At 50.3% G+C, this 20,814-nt stretch overlaps 1 protein-coding gene across 1 annotated transcript in view; it reads left to right on the top strand.

Annotated features, from left to right (window-relative positions):
• LOC311160830 (rho GTPase-activating protein 39-like) overlaps nucleotides 1-20,814 on the top strand; it is a 55,203-nt gene that overhangs the window by 16,654 nt on the left and 17,735 nt on the right. The window contains exons 2-3 of the mRNA XM_084217928.1: nucleotides 9,647-10,045; nucleotides 19,338-20,640. Coding sequence (XP_084074054.1) covers nucleotides 9,647-10,045; nucleotides 19,338-20,640 — 1,702 coding nt within the window. The remainder of the gene's footprint in view (nucleotides 1-9,646; nucleotides 10,046-19,337; nucleotides 20,641-20,814) is intronic.

Genomic DNA, 20,814 nt, shown 5'->3' with positions numbered 1-20,814 from the left:
GAGGCTCTGGGATTGCAGGAGGGACTGATGCTGTGGGTCCAGCGCATTGACTTTGCAACATCCTGACTCTGTTGTGTTTGATATGCGTGTCGTTCAGCAGTTCCTGTAGGCAAAACAAATGGAAGGACCTCTTTTCCATGATATATTTATTTTTCTTGCTTATTGTTTTATAAAGAACTTACAAACTTTGTGCCTGAGGTTTTCAGCTATTTACTTTCTATCTCTCCTTCTTTGCCAGAGGAAATTGGTGTGCTTTGGGCTGGAGAAAATGATGACACTGAAGTGGCTCCTCTGCACAGAGTCATGTTGGGATGAGCTTCCTGATGGCATCTCACAGGATGGGAGAGAGTTGTTTGTTTGCGGGCGGTTATTCCTTTGACTGGCTGCCAGCTCCCATTCTTTCCTTTGACTTGCGACCAAATTCCTCTGCTAGCTTGGTGCTGTAGTGGTTAACTTGAGTCACACATAACTAGCTTGGACAGCTAATACTTTCAAGAGCTTCACTGCATCTGTTCTCTCATTATTTTTTTCAACAGAATTGGCAGAGACAGCTGCAGCTGGAGAGATTTGCTGAAGAACGAATAGCCCTAAAGAAGTTATGATGAAGCACTTATATTTGTTTTGTACTTTTAGCCCACAGTGTTTTGTGGACTCTGCTATCTGAGGAATGACTTGGTCCCTTGCTGTCTGTGGCTATGTTGTGCATGAGTTTTCAAGGGACCCTGTTTTTCTGCTTATGAATGACTGGTAGCCTTTTAAATGAACAGAGACAGAGGGCCATTATTTTGCTAATGTCCCACTTCTAGGAACTTAGCTGCCTCAGATATGTTGTTTTGCTGAGTGGTGCTTGAAAGCATTATGCTCTGTGATCTGGCTGTTTGTAGGGCATCCTCTGTTGGCACCTGGGGTGACGCTGTCCAGTTGTGCATGGCCTGGCGGTGCAGGTTCTCCACCCAGTAATTAGTCTCAGTCTGCTGTTCTTGACCACTGCCAGTTCATGTTCTGCCTTTAGAAAAATCTACGGTTATCATGTTTTTTTGATGGTCTGGTGGAATTATTTTAGATCAGAGGTGGGTGTCTTGAGGAGTCCTTAAGTCCCCAACCCCACATGCTCTCACTCTGGTGGCCGTTTTGTCCTGAGGACCTGGCTGATGGGTTTCCCTTTACTGGTTCTGGAAGTATCTTTTCTGTTCCTGTCTTCCCCCTCTTCATCCTCTAACACTGTTCAGAAATCTGGGTAAATGTTTTATTGTCCTTACTCAGTGTTCCCTTCTGCAGCAAAAAGCTATATCCCTGTGCATGATGCAAATGAGCCTTGGGAGCTGGCTATTTACTTTGTTCTGTTCTGGCTGCTATGGACTCTCTCTTCCCTTCAGTGAAGATGGCACAAGAACGGTTGTTCTTCTGCCCTCTTTTCCCCCATAGTATGGGGAAACTATGCTGCACTGCAGTGTTTTTATGTCTGTGCAGTGCCTGGCGTCATGTCACTGAGCCCAGGATGATCTGTGTACAGAAATGACGAGGATCAGTCACTGCTGAGTCCTGCTCCTTCCACGGTGTGCAGGTTGTGGGTTGCTCTCAAGGTACTGGAGCAATTGCTGGGTTTATGTGGTAATTTGGCTTTTCTAAAACAACTTCTGATTGGAGAGCCTCCTATTCCCAGACTGCTTTCTTTGGCATCATCTGTCTGAGGCAGCAGCTGCTGCACTGGGCCCCTGGCTGCACAGGCTTCATGGCAATGCTGGGAGGAATCCCTGAAATCAGTGGTGGTGACATAGGAGGCGGTGAAGAGGAAATCTCTGTCCTGAAGCAGCTGGACAGCAAGATAGATAAATCAAGACCTTTGTCAGTAATTATAGGATGACAGGGCAGCAATTACTGCTGTGTCCTTGAAATAGTAGGGGTTTCATTGATGTGACATTGCTTGCTTTGGCCCAGGGAGAGCCCTTGCTGCATGCTGCTTCTCCAGGGCTCTGGGCTCTCCTGCCTCGTTCTTCACTTCATTCCTGCAGTTTAACAAGAGCATGATGCTCTTCACCCAGGGTGCAGTTTTGTCTGCACTGGGAAATGTTATCCTGCTTCAGGTCCAGTTTACTTCTGTTCAACAGCTGCCAAGAAGTTTTGGGGTCTTACAGATCTGTGGAGCCGTGTTCAGCTTTCTAGTCACTGACCAGGGTTTCAATCAGGCAGTGCTAAGAGGTGCTGGGGCCCATTGAGAAGGCGGGAGACTCAGAATGGACATGGAACCCCTTTCCTTTTGTTGGTATACATCCTCCTTAAAAAACACAAATAGCCCAGACCTGATTTTAGAGTTTCATTCATGCTGGGAGGCTGTTAGCTGCTTTGAGTACCATTGTGGGCAGATCCTGTATGACTTGGTGCCTGCCTACGCTCTCAGAAGAGGGTGAAGCTCAGGTCTGCTTCAGCTGGTATCATGTGTCTTAGATTGGTGTGTTCCAAGAAGATGTGGAGAAAGTAGATCTATTACTTTGGGTACCTGCCTGCATAGATTTACACTTTTGGAAGAATGTGCCTGGTGCATCTGGTGATGACCTTGCATGAGTCTTGCTGCCCCCTGTGGTGGGATCCTGTACAGGTGGGATGACCATGGTGATGCTCATCGAGGCATGCTTGCAGTGTGCCTGCACCAATCCTTCCTGAAACTAGGGGCATCACCATGGGAGCAATGGGAAGGCAAGAGGCTGATTCCTTGGGGCTGAGCCCAACATGCTGCCATGGCGGAGCACCAGGGGTGGAAGGGAAGCAGTATGCATCCCAGCCATAGTCATCATTTGTTGCTGGACTGGCAGGTTGTCCTGTAATGCCTTTACCTAAGCAACTGTGAAATATTTCCTCTCTAGGATATTGATAAAATTGAAGTTTTCCAATTTAAATCCTGTCTGTTGGGGACAAAGTCTAGTTATGAGCATGTTGAGGTGAGATGCAGTCGCTGTCAGGTGCTGTGGTGCTAGTATTGGACCCAGTCCAACGACAGCCCTGACCGTGTGTCCTGGGATTGATGCAGCCTAAGGCTGTGCAGGTTGGAGGCCAGCACCAAGCTGTGCCATGTCTCAGCTCCCTGCCAGGGGGCCTTGTGTCCCTTGGGTAGGGACTGTCCTGCTGGCACCAAGCTTCCCCCCACAGCTGTCTGCCTTCCAGCAGCTGTGGTTTGGGTGCAGCTGTGGACGCAGTACATTTTGGAAGGAGTGGGGATGAAGACTGCCAGATTTTTTTTTTCTTCTGCAACTTGTTCTTAAATGCTCAGCCCCTTAAAAGGAAAAATAACTCTGCTGAAGCTTTCATTGAGCTTAGGAGGTGCTACTTCATCTGGAGGAAACCAGAGCTTTGGGGAGGCTGTTTAAGTACTGGAGTTCTGGGCTTGTGCTCTGACCTGCAGAATGAAAACCCCTGCCATAATGGCAGAAGAGACCCAAGGTATGCTATCACAGCAGCTTGAGAGCTGGGTGTCAAGGCAGGTCCCATAGCCCGAGGAAGCTAGCTCACTTCTCTGCTGTGGCCTGAGGCTCAAGCTCCACAAATGATTTTGCTCCTCAGCATGTGAAACCCAGGGGGTGGATGTGACAGACAGACAGGGGAGTCTGCCCGCCAGATATGTGTCCCTGGCCAGCCTGTGGATCATTGCAAAGAGTAGAGGAAAGCACCTAGAAACTTCTTGATGCTGAATGTTTTTTGACATGTCTTTTTCCTTCTGCTAAGGCTGCAGTGGCCACAGCTGGTCTCTAGCCATAACACAGGCCAAGGCGCTCACCCTCAATGATAATTTGGGGACAGAGAAAAGTGAGAGGCCTTTGGCCTCCAGGGAAGCAGCTGGTAGCTCTCCGGTGAAGACCTGTACTTGGGCTGCATCGCCAAGATTTTTTTAACAGGAGTGAATTTTACTGCTCCTCCTGCCCTCAGGTGCAGTTTCCTTTAGTGTTGGTCTGCTGGTCACCAGGCAGTCCCCTGGTGCCTATGTCTCCAGTACATGACCTCCTTCTGCTCAGTGTGTCCATCCAGCAAGTGCTTTGTGTTTTGTCTCAAAGCCATGAAAACAGGGATGTTTTCTGTCCCTTTGTCTGCCCTCTGTTGCAGAATTGCCCATCCTGTGATGGGGGGGCTAAAGGATGGGGTGGGGATGAGCAGCAGTTCAAGCCCTTCTGTCTTTCCCTCCCTTTGGGGTGCTCTCTCTGTGGCTCCAGGGAGGGATTTCAGGACCCAAATCAGTCCAAACCTAGTGGACAACATTTAGCACGGAGTGGATGATGGAGAAACATGAAGTTTGGTGTGGGAGTGTCTGTGCTTCCCTCTCTCTTCTCTGCTGACGTACAGAGCTCTAAGATGCCTGTGCGTCCATCCCACCCAAGTCTCAAGTACTGGTCTTGGGCTGTTGGGCCTTATGTCTTGGAGACTGTTCTGGACTTTATTTTAAGCTGATTATCACTGGGGCATGGCTTCTCATGTTGTCTGCCCTTCCTTATGCCCCCCCTCTCTCCTTTTGCAGAGACCCCCAAGACATCTTACTTGTGTCCTAAAAGTCCTTTTTACTTACTTCTTTCTCTCTGAGACAGGATCTTTGGGGAATTTGCTGGTAATTTTGGTGTTGCCCCAACCTTCTCCCATGGGCTGGGCTATCCCTTTGCTGTCTGTTCTGCTCTGGATTTGGAATGAATCAAGAGGCTAACAGCAGCAAGATGGAGCCAGCAGTGCTGGTACCTGTGCTGGGGGAAAGTTCGGGAAAACCAGAAAAGAGGCAAGAATTGACACAGTCCAAGCAACCAGAAAGCCACCAAGTTTCTCATCTGACATCTTCATCTTTCAAAATACCGCCTAGCAGAAGGCTTGGGGCTTTGGGGCTTTTTTCGTTGTTTTATGTTTTGTTTTCTTTTTAATTAAAAACACCAAAGTAGTGAGATGATTTTTGTGATAAGACCTTTTCCAGGCTCTCTTGTTCCCCTAACCCACCCAAACTATGGTGTTATTCTCTCTTTTCTATGCAATGTGTTGCCAGGCTGGGCTCTGCTTTCAGAGGCCTGCCCCTGTTCTGCTCTTGCTAGAGCTAAGCATATGTGCTCAGGCTTTGAGCAATCAGCATTTGTTCTGGATTTTTGCAGTGTGGTCTGTCTTTGGCAAAGCAGAAGTTGGTTTGTTTGCATAGTGCTTATTTTCAGGAGCAAGAGAGTTTTATGAGCAGCCTGACATGATATTTATTTTTGTTCCTCTATAATTTTTGTTAGAAGGAGGCATGGATATTCAAAAGAAGTTCTAGAGTGTGTGTTTGTCTGTATATATATATATGTGTGTGTGTGTGTGCACGTGTGTGTAGGCGGGAGATGTTTGTTTTGGGTACTTTTTTTGTCCTGAGATGTAAATTACAACTTTTCTGGATTCAGCTGAGAGAAGGCAGTGAATAAAGCCTGAATTGTCTCACTCAGCTGAAGGAGGATTACCATAAGGAGCTGATGCTAGAAACATTCTGGAGGCTCTCTGCAGCTCGAGGATAGAGATGAGTTTTACAGCCTTGTCCCGGCTTTGATATGCAAATCTGAGTGAATCAAAGCCATCTGGAGGTTGCACTTGTTTCCCAGCGTCTGTACTAAGTGATTTTTTCCTGTGGTGATGTTTGAGTTCTTGAACACCAGCCATGTTGTTCTTCAGTCAGCCAGGAGCCTAGACCCACAGAGGAGCAGCAAAGTCGGCAGCAGTGGAGCCTCTGGGCTGGTACCCACTCCCCATTCCTGAATGGGTTTGCCATGGTCTGCTTCAGGGGCCTCCATTTATAGGACTCAAGATGGTGAACATGGCATCATTCTCTGTATGACTGCTTCTGCTCCTTTTCACGGGTCCTTTATCCTATGCACCGTTAACACCAAATGAAAGAGGATTTGAACTCGTCTCTGTGGGGCAGATAATTTCAGATGCCCATCCCTCCCCATCACCCCAGGTGATTGCTACAGCAAGTAGCCCTGCACTCACTTCCCTGCCTTCGGCTGGTTTTACACCATGGCCAGTCTCTGGGAATTATACTTATGTGTGTGATGGCCAAACTGCATTCCTCCTCCTCAAGGAGGGCCTGTTAACAAGGCACTTAGTTTTGGCGTTGGCACATCCTCAGCTAGATTATCTCTGATGGTGGCAACAACTGGCGTCTTTGTCTTGGGACTGGCTTTGAGTATGCATTTGACTAATGCTCGATTGAGGGCATTAGTCTTGAAAAATCCCACTTGGTATGGAGCCATGTTTGGAGAGGAAGGACTTAGTACTGCCCCAACTCTCTGCAGGGATCATCCCAAAGAAGGGAAGTGGGGGAAGGAGGTGGGATCTTGACTTGAAGGACAGAAATCCAAAAATTACAGAGCATGGAAGTAAAATGGGAGACCAAGTCATAAGAGGTGTCCTTGTAGCCATGCAGAAGGGTTTGTGGGCAGCCTGGTGTGAAGCTCCCTGAGGCAGTTGATTCCCATGCTATCCTTGGTGCTCTCTTCCCCTTGGTGGATGCTTGCCTCCTCAAGCTGGTGCTGAGCAGCTTCCACTCGTGGGGCTGCAGATCACATCAAACTGATCTTCTGATGACAGCTCCAGCTAAGAAAGCATCGCTACTATTCTTACCTTTTTACAGTCTTGGGAGGAATTTGTGGTGTCCCAGACTGTGCTTGGCTGCCTGGGCTGTGTTGTCACTTGGGTGATGGTGGCAGGAAAACCAGCTCTCCTGGGAGGGAGTGGCCATTTGACTTCTTGGGGTTCCTCAGCGCTTCCTGCAACTGACTCTTTACCTGTACCTGCTCCTTTCCATTTCTGGTCCTGCTCAATTCTCTGTAGTTGAAAAAAAAAAATTATTCCTTCGTAGACCTCCTACTAGGCATTTACAGTCTTTGTGAAAAAGATGTATTCAGGAGATGCTTGCAGGTGCCCTTTCAGGATGAAACGCTGTTTCTTAAAAATTGCTGCTATCTTTTTTTTTATTCCGATGCTTTGCCAAGCAGGAGTGGCAGCCAGGAGGAACTTGAGCTGGTTTTGAAGGAGCAAAGTTGGTACATGTCAATTCCCTGTGTCCTTGAGGCTGCAGGACAGAGTGCAGCAGCTTAGCTCTTTGCTGTACTATCTATTATAACACTTCTTTAAAAATACAGCTGCCCATCTGTGAGGCAAAGCCTTCAGATGGGACCAAATCCGTCTGCCTACATGAGATGTGATTATTCACAAAAGCCCTACACTTTCTTCTGCTTTTTCCATGCCCGGTGCACCATCTTGTTCACAGTGTACTGCTGCTTGGGGGCTGACCCCTGCAATGGCCTTGCCATTCCTTCAAAACATCAGCATGCTCAAGGCACAAGCCATCATAGCTGGGGGCCTGCTGGAGTGAGCAGCTGGAGCTGTGTCCCGTTTCCCAGCTGTGTGGTCTGGAAAGTATTGCTCAGGACACACAGGAAGCTCCTGGACTTTCTGACAGTACAGGAGGATGTACCTTGGGAACATGGGCTGCTTTTGGAAGCAAGTGGGGGTTTTGTTGAAATCCGTCCGCCTTGCAGGCTCTGGTGACTGCGGTAGTTCCCTGGAGCCATTATGATCCCAGCAGGCTGCCTGTCCTGTGCTCGGGCACTGGAGGGGTTTGGTCTGGCACTGCAAATGGGGCCTGCAGGCAAGTCCTGTTTTGGGGACACTGAGTTGCAGGAGCTGAGATAAAGTGAAACCATTGCCGTGATCCTGCTGGTGGGAGCAGACGCTGCAGTGCTAGTGGGCATGGGCACACACTCTGTCTGCTGCATCCCTCAGCACTTGGAGCTGAAAGGACAGAGAAAAGCATTATTTAAGCCATCTCCAGGAAACTTCTTTAACCTTGTAAAGTGGAATATTAATTAATTTGGGGTTTTGTGTGTTCAAGTTACAGCCTTATCTCTGCAATCCTGGGTTTATCACATCTTTCCAGAATTCCTGATGTTATGTTTGAGGCTTGTGTGGCAGCTTGGGGCTGGCCCTGCTCCAGGAATGTACTCTTTGCTTTTCCTCAATTTTGAGGGCTGGGGTGCAATGCCAGACTGCTCAACATTGATTGCTGTCAATCAAACCCACAGTTTTCCTAGCAGGGAGGTGCAATGGGCACCGAAACCCTCACCTAGACTTGCCTGATAGAAGACATGCTGAGCTTCCTCGGAAAGCCAGGGCTGGGCACAGGAGCCTGGGTTGCCATTTCAGGCACTGCAGTGCTGCCACCATCACTCCTGACCCTTCTGAGGATCTGCAGGCTGGCAGCTGGGGGTGTGAGAAGGATGCAGTGGGATCTCCCTTCTCCTGCTTATGCTGTGGGATTGGCTTCTGCTGTCATACACTCGCTGGAGAGCAGCTGGTGGTTGTGTCAGAGTGACCCCTGGGCAGAAACAGGTTGCAAGAGGGACCTTGGATCTGTCCTCTTCATATGGCTTTTATTAATAGCAAAAGTAGCTTCAGTTAACTAGGCCCTCCTTCCTGCAGCCTCCACCAACATTGGGATGGAGGCCAGGCTTTGGAGTGTGGGAGCAGGAGGGACTCGTGGTTTTTCAGCATGCTGAGCACACAGCTTGGTTCAGGGTCACTTTAGGTGGCATCTCTCCTTTGTGGAGGGAAACCTTGCTGGGTTTCCACTCCCTTCCTCCTTTTACCTGGGCTATCCAAAATGGTTAGGGCTACTGCATTGGGGACGCATTATCTTTGCTGAGCTCCTCAGGCCAGCTCTTTAGGCTTGGTGTGTCAGTGGTATGGTTGATATGCCATGTATGACGGCTGTGCAGCCCAACACCTCTGCGTGAAAACCACTGTGCTTATCTGCCTGAAAAGCAGTCCTTCCGCACTACCTGCTTTGCTCTCACTGACTGGGCCAGTACGGGTGCTGAGGAAGGACCCTGGAGCTCAAGGGGCTCTTTAGGGCTGCAAAGGGTTATGCATCAGCAGCAGGGCCTGTCCATTGGGTCACCTTGTACCCTGCTGAAGGCTCTATCCCATCAGCCAAGGGGTAGGGGGAAGAGCCTGCAATGGAGATGATCTCATCCACCAGTTATTCCCCACATATATCTTTTGGACAGATAAGTATGGGCTTCGAGCAGGGTCCATGGGACCCAGAGGCCCCTTCCAGCCCCACAGCATGTGGAGCCTGCGGGCAGGCACTTGCATGGAGCAGGCTGCCCACATTGTTGGGAGCCAGGGCTTTGGTCTCCCCAGGTGGAATGTGCAGCTCTCAAAAGGAGCAGATCCTGTTCTGCAGATACTCCCTGCTCCTGAAAGTCAAGTCCCCTACACTCCTGCATCCTGCACCCTGCATCTCCCAGGCACTGGCACTCCTGTGGCTGGGCCAGCCCCTTGATGTGAGTCATCCCAGCATCAACAGACTGTGCTCGCCAGCCCTGTGGTCAGTCCTGGGCTGGTGAGTGGGAAGTGAGTGGGCCAGGCTGATGGGGCTGACCTCCCCTTCCCTGTGCCAAAGAACTGCTCTTTTGTAGCAGCCCCATCTCCCTGGCTTCTCCTAAGATCATTAGATTGCTGAATAGCCCCAAGCAATGCTTTGATCTGCAAGCAGGCTGCCTGACCCAGTGGCAGCAGCAGCTCTGTAGGACTCTTGAGACAACCTGTTTGCTTTGGGCCTCTGGCCCGGACTAATGTGGCTCTTGTGTCCCTGCAGCTCGGACTGGGTGGAGATCATCGAGCCCCGCTCCCAGGAGCGGATGTATGTGAACCTGACCACTGGGGAGTGCAGCTGGGAGCCCCCTCCCAACCTGAAGGTGCGCCAGTCAGACCAGAAGCAGTGGTGGGAACTCTTTGACCAAAACAACAACCGCTTCTACTACTACAATGCCATCACGCGGCAGACAGTGTGGCACCGGCCCCAGGGCTGTGACATTGTGCCCTTGGCACAGCTCCAGGCCATGAAGAGGAGCTCCCAGCCTGACTGCTGTGGCCGGGAGCACCAAGGCAGCGCTGGCAGCGGTGGCAGGAGCACCCCCATCCAAATTACTGTCTTGCAGGAGATGGAGAAGGGCAAGAGGAACAGTGTGGCAGAGAAGAGGAAAGATCCTGCCAGGTATGGGGAGAGCTTCAGCCTTCTCTGTTTGTATCTATTGGGTAAATTTAGCTGCCGGGCAAGCCCTGTTAGGCAGGCTGGGAACTGTGCTTCCCAGGAGGGTGCTGTGCTGCCCCAGGAGGGTGCAGCACTGGGTCGGAGTACTGCCAGGCCCCCAGTCACTGCCATGTGCCCTCCTCTTCTTGGGGTATAGCTGTCTGCTGTCACCACTACCTGAATGTCCCCAGCTTGGGCCAGGGTGAGACACCATAAAAATACATATCAAAAGATAACCTTTGCTCTGGGTGCTACAAGAGACAGAGAGGGGACAGGCAGGAGTTCATGTAGTGATGAAAACTCTCTCAAAAACTTGGAATGGGGTTTATTGGGATGGCATAGCTCCTGTTCAGGGGGTCAGGCTGCTGTGGGGTGCAGGTGAGCCCATGTAGTCTGGCTTCTTCCTTTCCTTCCTGCTCAGTTGCTGGTATCTTGCAGCTTCAGCTAGGGCAGGAGGTGGGGCTGCAGGGACAGAGCTCCTGGGCACAGTTATGTGGTCTCATCAAGCCTGAAATAAAAGACCAATAACAAGATGCTATTTTTATGTTTGACTAAGAGATTTATGTTTTTTTTACACTCAAACTAGTCTGACAGCAATCGGGGATTTTTTTATTGTTTTGAAACCATTATTTCAGCTTCAGTTGCACAAAAGTATCCCTTCTCCAATCTCTCTTGGGTTGGCCCCTCTGCCTGGGATACTGTGTGGGGCTGCTCTGTCTCCCTTCTGCTCTGTCTGGGCCTCATCCTGCCCTGGAGGATGAGGTACTGGCAGCAGGGGAGGCTGTGCAGCAAGTAAAGTTGGGTCATACTGAGAACTAGGGCTAGAGCAGCACTTGGGTAAGCCTGACTGTCCTGCCATATATGCTGGGATGCCTGGTCCTGGTTCTGGGCAGTGCAGCAAGTGCTAGTACCTTGCTTTGTGGATCAAGGTCACCTCTCTGTGTGCCTGGTGCAGGCAAGGATAGAAAAATTGATAGGATGGCAGTTTGGAAAGTATATGCACCCTGAAGTGAGGCTGCTTATCATGTCTGCTGCTTCCTGCAAGATGCTTCTGTATTCAGTGCAGATCTTAATGGCTGCAAGACACTGGTGATGTACATAAAGTGCACCAGAAGGAACCCAACAGTTTACTGGTGCCTGTGATGCTCCCTGTGCCTCCTGCCCCAGAAGCAGCATCTCTGAGCTTCATATCCATCCAGAGAATGATCCCTGCCCTGCCAGGAGAAGTCCAGTAAATATCTCAAGCTGTACCTAAGTAGTTCCCAGTTCTCTCAGGTCACCCCCAGTGACTTAGGGGGGGCTCACACATGGGATTTGACATGAGACAGGTGACTTTCCTTCCTTGTTCCTACAGCCTGGTACTCCAGGGAAGCCAGGATGGGCACCATCAAAACTACATTACATGTTTCCAGAGAAATGAGTATAAGAGCCCTGATAGGGTGTAAGATATTGTGAGCTTCACAGAGTCCAAAGTATTCCTGACTGTGCCGGTTTTAACACCAGCTGGAACTAAACTCCAAATAAGCCACTCCTCTTCCCCTCACTGTTTCCAGTAAGGGAGAGACAAAAACAAAGATTACAGGTTGAATTAACATTTACTGAAAGTATAAAGCAGTGGAATAAGACACACACAATAACAATAGCAATGTTAATAGTATACAAAAAGAGGAAGTGTTTTGCCCACAAAAAGTTGTTCACTATTGGGAACAAAACCTATGTCGCAGATGCTCCTTGTAAGTTGCATCTGCATGGTTTTCCTGGACACAGGCAATGTGGTGGCCATTTGTGGGCTGCCCGTGTGGCCACTGGGAACAAAGGCATGATGGTGGGAGAACTTCTGTGACTAATGTTTGCTGCTCCCAGCTAGAAACCACAAAAACCAGTTACATATCCCCTGAAAGCTGGATCATCCAAGTGGAGTCCCTCAGCTGCTGCGCTGGGCTCAGTTCCACACAGGTAACTGTGCCACCATTTCGACCGCCCCGCTGCACTAGAGGCCAGCCCTGCAGGTCACTGCTACTTTTTTGTCCTACTGCTCAAACACACTCCTTTAGGCTCAGTTCAGCTGGGTTTGGCAGGGCTCCTTTCTGCTCGGCTTGATGGGATCAGCGGGGTTGGGGTCACTCCCACTGCTGGACTGTTCCCTTCCAGCACCTCCTCCTCGCCAGTGCTGTTGGTTCAGCACTGCAATCAATTTGCATTTTCACCACTGTCCCTTTCAATGCCCTGTTCCATAGTTGTGTACTGAGAAAACAGGAGGGGAACCGGCAGGGGAGCAAAGGGACTGGGTCCTGCAGGGGTTGATGCCAACAGTCCCTCTGGAGAGAGAGGTAAAATGGCATGCTTCAGGTGGGGTGCCTCCTGAAACTGTGGCGTGGTTCAGGAGGGAAAGTGTTATTCTATTTCTACCATGATGTGCATGGTATAGAGTAACAGCAGCAATAAGCTCTGGCCCTGTCTGCAACCAGGACGCTGATTCAGTCTCTCAGGAGGGAACATGGCCTCCTCTGCCTTTGTACCAGAAATTGCTGTGCCTCAAGGGAAAAGTGATGCTGGTTTTGACCCATCCCTCAGTTCTTCAGCCCTCTCAGTAGGGAATACCCTTCTGTAGAAGGAAGGGGGGTGATGCAATGTGGGCAGGAGCTTGCTGTACCTTTTCTTGCCTGCCAGGGCAACATCACCACCACTGCTGATTCTCCTGCAAGGAGGGAAAATGGGAAGGAGTTCTCCTTTGTTCCATCCCTAGATCAGGTTTATGCAGCAATCAATCTTGGGGCACCTTCAGCCGGCAGTGAAGGGCAGGTGCTGAGAAAGGCATGAGTGGCAGCTTGCGTGGGAGCTAACAGGCTGCTTGGATATGCAAGGCTCTTTCAGATTACAAGGCTCATACCAGTAAGCTGACGTCTGCGAAATGTCCTTTCTTGGAAGCAGGAGATTGGGCACTGTTTCCTTGCACATCTACCATGTGTTCTCTCTACTGTGTGAGCGAGGGTTGTGTAAGTTGTAATGCAGAGTTTGATTTCCCTAGTTGAGCCTGATGCTCAAGGAGAGATTTCTTGCCTTTTGCTAGCTTGTAAAATGGGGAGCAAAGAGCTGAGCCAGAAGCAAATGCTCTCAGGTGGCATCTAATGCCATTGCTGGGATGTCTGGTATACTAACAGCATGAGCACGCTGAACTTTTCAGCTCTGTTGTCTGTGTTGTTCTCCAAAGACAACCTCAAACATGTCCTCCTCTGCTCAGGAGAAATGCAGCTGCATAAACAGAGGGTGAACACATTGAGTGCTGTTGGTAGTATTTGACATCTTTATAGTTACTTGCACCCAAGACAGTTTCACTTTTGTTTCTTAATGCCAGTGCAAAAAATAGTGCTTTTCTTTCCTTCGTGTTTGTCATTCTGTGATAGATGGAGAGGCCAGCAGAGACCAGTGTAGTCCCCAAGAGGGGTCTCCTGCAAGCCCATCCAACAGAGATGTGGGGGAAGAGATTTCATTCTGGTTTTAGTTACACTTTGTGGTCGAGTTTTTTTTTCTTTTAGTAAACTGGATTTTACCACCTTTCCTCTCTTATGCCTTATATCAGCACTGCAGAATTTGTTGTGCCCCCTGCCACATTTCAGTGCTGTGAAACACCTCAGCAGCCTCAAGAAGAACAAAGAAGCTCTACAAACCTTGCTGTCTGTTCCCTGTGTCTCTATGCCCATGCCACGCCTCCCTCACTGCCCCACAGCTTGTTGCTGCTCTTCCAGCTCTTGCAGTGACTTGGAGCAGACTTCTCTATACATCAGCCTTTGGCCTCCCCAGGTAGTACAGGAGGGTAGACCTCCTAGGGAAAATGGCAGTTTCTTGCTGTGGGGTAAGACACTGGTGCCACTGACCATCTCTGGAGCCTTCTGGGGAAGCTCCTCTGCCCATGCTTTTGCTCCCACGTTGTCTTTCTGCCACTCGTGCCTTTCTGTGCTCTCTCTGGCTGCCCAGCCCAGTGCTGGCTCTTCTTCTCCCTTGCTGGACAAGGACAGCAAACAGCACTTGCTTCATAGCTCCAGACTCACCCTGAGCTCTTACAATCCTGTTAGGGAGCAAGATAGACTCTCTTCAGGGGAAATGATGGCCAAATTATCCTTTCACACACTGGAAAGCTCTGCAAAGGATGGATGTGCTCCCTTGGGGACTGTGAGACCAGCCTGGGGTTGAATACAGCATTTTGGAAGTGTACCCTGAGCCACTGCAGACATGGTGAGCTTTGCTGGAGCTCCAGGGTGAAAAAGGGCTTGGTGGAGTGCCAAGGCCTGAAGAAGGCAGTCTTTCTGGGAGGCTGTGTGCTGGTCTGCAGCATTTCAGCACACTGCAGGTCAGGACTGTGAGCAGGCTCTGCTGTCCCCAGCCCTGCTATCCATGCAGAACCAGCCCCTTTACTCCTCTTCCCCTGTTTCTCCTAAGGTCAGCACTGGGAGTTTCAGAGTGTGGTTTCTGAGGTTCTCTTTGAGATAACAGGCTATTTTAAAATCCTCTGTAAGAAAGCCACCTTCTCTAGGAACAATCTGTCCCCCAGAAGAGGAAGGTGAGGGTCCTTTCTGCATGGGCAGTAGGTTGTGCTACCTATCCCCTCCTCACCCGCCCTTCCCAAGCTCAGCATCCTTGACTGGGAAGGAGCAGGGGCTTGGTCTTACAGTGCCAGGAATATGTGCTGGAAGAGGAGTGAGAGAGAATGTGTAATTAGGTGGCTGTAAAAATACCTCTGCTTCTTCCAAGTCTGGTTTGTTTCATCATGGGCTCATGAATCTCAAGGCACAGCAAAATAATGCAACTGTTAAGTTTTCATAATCAAGCAAAAAAGACCATCAGAATCCTTAGTACAGGTTTGTTTCCTGCCTGTGCAGTTGGCCTTGGGGTAGGATATGCAAACACAATGTTCTTTGCACAACTCTGCAGAGTTTTTGGTTAGGACAGGTTGTATCCCTGCCTCTAGTGTGGGAATTAGGGGCAGAGCAGCAGTACTGCTGGAATACAAGCAGCCCTGTTCGCTCACCTTTGTCACAGCACCAGGAAAACAACTACTAGAAAAGGCAGAGCTAAGGTACAGGGCCTTTCCTCCAGGCTTCTGGGAAGGAGAAAAACAAACATTGGAGATCTGGAGCCTGGGAAGAGCTACTAGACATGCTGGGCCTGTTGGAGCTGGGTGCAGGCTGGGAAAATCAGTGCCAAGTTGAGGCCTTTATATTGGAGCTACTTGAAAGCATTCCTCACAGGAACAGTCCCAGGGGATTCATCGGAGTATCTGCTGCTGTTGGCTGAAGAGCTCAGCTGGGACGTTGCATTTGGACACTTCTCCACCACTGGCTTTGCTTTATGTCATGGCTTTCACAAGGACAAGACTGAATCTTCATGCTGGGAAATCAGGAAGTCCCTGTTCTCTTCTGCTTGGTCTTTCCAGCAGTCTGGGGATGGAGTTGAAGGAAGGTGTATCCAGACATGGCCCCAAGAAATCATTCATGGCTTTGGAAATGGCCTTTTCAAAACAGCTTTGTCTTTTCTGTGATGGTGCTTCTTTCCTCTCATCTCTGGCAGCTAGGGAGGCTGGAAATGGCATGATGTGTCCATGATGAGACTGATGGGGTATTGTATACATTCAGTAGTTTCCCTTCACCATCACATTCCTGGGTGGGGGAACATGGTGGCACTAGTTGACATGGGAGTGGCACAGCTTCCCAGTTTCCCCTGACCTCTGCAGGGCATCCAGGTGCTTTGCCTCTTACCAGTGTCCATGGTAGCCTAGCTGTGGCAATCCCACGTGTTTCTGCTTTTCCTCCAAAAGCAGCAGTGTCAGTGGGTGGGCTCTGCCAGCTCCAGGGGGTTGCAGCGGTCTGGAGCAGGCTGGCTCCCAACGTGTGCACGTCGGCCTGAAAGAGGGAGCATGTTGGGGCATGGACTGCAAGTCCTAAATCCTGCTGCAGGGAGGCTTGCTGCTTGTGGCAGAGCCACTTCATTGCCTTGCTGTAGCTATCAGTCTAATTTGTCTTGCTGTCCTGCCAGCTGAGCTCAGGGCAGGTGCAGAGAGAGTCCTGTACCAGTGCAGAGCTCCTGCTGCTCTCCATCGTGTCCCAACCATGTGGCCAAGTCTGTGCTAAAGGCCCAGCACATCCTGTCCTGGGCAGGCCCAAGGTGAGGGATGTCCCTGATGAAGGGACTCTGGGCACTGAGGAGCTGTTGTGCTATGGAGTGCCTTTTGCCCTCCGGCTTGCTGGGGCTCACAGGTAGGTAGCTTGCCTCTGCAGGAGGCTATGAGCACAGTATCCTCTTTTCTTTTTCAGATCAAATCTCTCATCACTTATCTGAGGACTAAAATCTGGGCTGTGCTCTTTATCAAGATGGAGGGGCAGAGGTTGTTGCCAGCTGAGGTCCCATAGGGCCCTAAAAGTTATAATGCCATGCTGGAGCAGGAACCAATCTCTTGACGGGCAGGTTGGTGGTGTTCTGCAGATTCCCAGGCCCACACCTGAGCAGTGACCAACAGGGATGTTCCCAGTGCTACTCCGTGCGTGTGAATTAGGGCAGATGGGGCAGGGGGTGGTGCCAGTGGCTGCTGTGTGGACAGGGAGAGGCTCCTTCCTGTGGCTCAGAGATGAACAAGGAGGTGGCAGAGCTTCAGGCTGAGTTCCTGGTCACTTGATTTTCTGGTGCCAGACAGTACCAGTGTGTGCTGAGCCTGGACAGGGGGCACAAATCTGGTCATGCTGTGTCTGGCTGAGGTGGGTCTACCAAGCCTTGGCTCAGTGGATGGTTCAGATGTGCACAGCTGGCTGGGCCTGCAATGCTGCACATCAGGGAGAGGAAAAACTTCAGGAGGTGGCTTGTGGAATGTGGGCGTCCAGCACCTTTCCAGAGAGCACAGGGTTATTTTCCAGCCCTGCCATAACTGGAGGTCTTGTAAGGCAGTGGGACAAATCTGCAGTTCCGGGCTATCCCTCTGCAACTCAACAACTGGGTAATGCTGTTCCAGATGCAATGATGGTTGATGTAGGGTTGAGCTGAAATGTGTCCCAGTCACACACTTGTGGCCTGCCTGCTGAGTCAGGAGCCTGTGGATTGTTCTGTCCTTTGCCAGTCTCTCTTCTGTGCCATGAAACGAGAGACTGGCAAAGTCTCTCTCATTGATACTGCCATGGAGGTGTCAGAAATCCTCATTTAAAAGCCTGTGAAGTGTTGCTGTTCTGGTTCTTCCTATTAGTCCACGCACTCTTTGAGGAAGGCCCTGGTCTTCAGCAAGGCTTGGGATTGAGACTGGAGCTTGTCTGTGCACAGGGGAGATGCCCTGATGCAAAAAGCAGGCCATGTCCCCCAGGGAGGGATACCTGGTGGGTTGTGGAGCTGGGTGTCCTCATGAATGCCACCCTCATGCTGCTTTTACCACACCTCTGGCGCTCGACCCCTGCATTAGGTATTCTGCCCCAGGAAGAAGCACAAACCACTGAGGGCTAAACAGGAGTGGGAGAGTAGCGGCTATGCTAGATGGTGGCTTGGGCAGATTGAGAGAAAATCTCAAATTTGTATTTCCCAAGCTGCTCTTGGCATAGGGCTTAGGTCAGCACTGGGCTGCAGTGCTGTGAAGAGAATTAAGGTGGAGGCTGGGAGACAGGCCTTCCTCGTGGCAGTTGCATCACCATCTTAAGTAGTGTCGGGAGCTCCCTTAAAATAAAGTCCTTGGCGCCTCAGTGGGAGATACATAAGAGGTCCCAGGGCAAGGGGGGCCCCAGGGTTCAAAGCAGAGGAAGACAGCCCTTTCTCAACCTTCTCTGGCCACACCTGGGTAGTTGCACAAGAGAGCTGCAGGGACTCTGTTGCAGGAAAGGAGCCAGCCCTGCGAAGATGGAGGTGCAGCAAGTGTGATCAGTGTCGTGAGGCCTTTGGACCCTGGCCATGGGTCAGGCACTGCGCCTATGACAGGGCGGTGCCAGCCTCGTCTGTGCCACTCATGGTGCCATTGTGTCAAGATGGGATTCATGACACATTGCCAACAGAGAGCATGTTTTGCCAAAAATATAGTAACCAGTGGATGGGGAAGGAGCACACCACCTCTTTAGGAGGGCAGTGATTTGGAACAGATGTGAGACGTTAGGTGTTGGACAGAGGATGTGGGGAAGGTGACCAGAGTGCACCAGGTGAAATAGGACACCCACTGTGATGTGGGGGCAGGTGTGGGGAGAGCAGCGGGTGTGCAAATGCACTGGCAAGATAACCATGGGGGAAGGACAGGCAGAATACCCCAGGGAAGCTGTACTGAAGGAGGAGGCTGGCACCTGGCCAGGTGAAAGGGCTCTGGAGAGCAGGAGCAGAGCAAGAGGGCTGGTGTCCAGATACCTTGGGATTTGGCAGGGAAGGCACAAGAGAGCCAAACATGGTGCAGGGCACGTCTGGACATGCAGCAGAAGTGGGTGTGTCTGCCAGCACAGAGGCCATAGGTCAGCGGTGTGCAGTGGGGAGCAAGGTCAAGGTACAAACAGCAGAAAAGCAATGAAGGTGTTAGGGGAACATCTCCTGTCTCAGATGGAACACATGCAGTACGCCGTCAGGACTTACCCAGTGATGGCTGGTAGCAGATACATGGAGGTAGGGCACAATTCAAATGGAGGTAGGGCACGATTCAAGTGGACCTTCCTGGGTACTGTGATGCCTTGGAAAACCTGGAAGCTAAGGCGGTTTAATACCCTTTCTATTCCTTTTTCTTCGGAGCTCACAAACACAGACTGGCTGTGGTCACAGCAGTTTGTTGTTGCTATACTGTAGAATACATCCTGGGAGCTGGGGTGTTGCCGTGGGCGTGTTGGGTTGTGGTGGATCCGAGTACCAGGATCAGAGGTGATACTCCCGGCAGAGGAGGGTTTCACAGCCGTGAGAGCTGAGCAGGGCCAGTTGGTGTGGCCAAGGGTACCAGATCCAAGTCCATCTGGACAAGATTGGGTGGAGGCGTGGCAGGTTATGTGGGAATGTAAGCTGTGAGCGGAGAATGGCCACCCCCATATACCTCCCATAGAACTGAGGGGTTTTTCTACAAAATAAATGCACATCTGGAAACTTATATAAAAAAACAGCATGGTCTGGAAGGACTGTCATCACTGGTTGGATAATCTGAAGGCAGGTACTTCAGGGGACTTTTCAGGCACTTTGAGACTAACAATTTGGTATTTGGGTAGACGTAGAAGGTACTTCAGAAAATTTAATTCCTAAATAATTCTGTGTATTTGTATCTTTCTTCTTTTAGGGAGACTCCTACCCACTGGCAGCCTCTGCCAGGCACAAAAGCAGCCATGTTGGTCAAAGTGAACAGTTTGAGGCAGATGCAGAACTTTTCAAACAGTTCTCTTCAGCTGCAGGGTACTCCAAAGCCCAACAGCCCAAAATCTCTTCCCAAACCAGCTATATATGCTCAGCCTCAATCCACATCCCACAGCCCTGGAGCCACAAAGCAAATGCCTGCTGGAGAAACAAAGCAGTCTGTGCAGATCAAAAAGACGGAGGGTGGTGGGTTTTGCCTGGTGATGATGAATGGCCCTACTTCTCAAACACCTCCAAGAAGCCGGACAGGAACCCCCCAGCCTGCATCCCCCACATATGCCTCTCCTGCACCTATATATGATGAGCCATCTTTAGAGTTGCCAATTTATGATGAGCCACCAGTAGATATGGACACTGAAAATATTTGTGTGAGTAGGATGTCTCCACCAAGGTCACCAAGCAATAGCTTAAAAAAGCAGCTGCAACCAACCAAATTATTGCAGCATCCCAGTATGCAACAACAGCAAGCCGCAAAGAAGCATGCAAGAAATCCCTCTTCCACTGAATACAGCCCAGCTGGCAGAGAATATATAAAACATATGGTCAATGTTGACCAATCTGCCAAACTCTCCCACTCTTCTGCTGCTACAACGGATACCTCCACTAAACTGCCTGGTCAGCTTGCTTCAAAGGACAGCTTCAAGGAGTCTTGGAGGATCTTGGAAGCCAATGTCCTCAAGAACATGGAACTGCACCACAGTCGGCAAAACAGCCTGCAGACTCAGGAGTACCCAACTGGGCATCAGGATTCTGGTTATTCAACTGGCCCTTCTCCAAGCTTGAGAAAAAGGAAAGGAAGGAGGCAAGGAGCAGGTCAAGCAAGACCTGGCTCTGTGGGCAGCAGCAGTGAGCTCACAGCTCTGAATGATAAAGTGATCGCTGAGATGCGTGCTGTGGTGGGCAGGTCAGCAGCTTGCAGGGGAAGCAAAGCCAGCCTGGATGCTGAGAGCCTGGAGAATGGTGTTCCAGCAGAGAGCAGCAAGGTCAGGTTTCAGTCTGACCACTTGAAAAAATCCATCAGCCAGAGCTCCAGGGATGATATCACAGCCAGCAACAGGTCTCTGTACAGACAGGACCTGGAGATTAGGGAATTCTTTCCCAGCAGTGTGGCTGCTCCACAGGACACAATGAGGCAGAAGAGAACTTTTGAGAAAATAGATTCTTTAGAAAAGAATGTCACCAGCCAGACAAGCTTGGCTTCATCAGGCACCACACGCCATTCCTCACAGGTACCTCCCCATCTGTGCCATATTAATTTTTTTTTTTCTTTGCTAGACTTGCTAGACTCATCATACAGAGCTTGCTTCTGGGAGGGTTTAATTCCAGGGGTGTGCTGCAGGCAAGACACGTCTGTTCCTGCTGAATAGCAAACAGGTCATAAAGCTTCACAGCTTTGCTCATGG

The sequence above is a fragment of the Fringilla coelebs genome (genome assembly GCF_963513975.1).
Source record: "Fringilla coelebs genome assembly, chromosome: 18".
NCBI lineage: Eukaryota > Metazoa > Chordata > Aves > Passeriformes > Fringillidae > Fringilla > Fringilla coelebs.
This window is presented reverse-complemented; position numbering and strand designations above follow the sequence as displayed.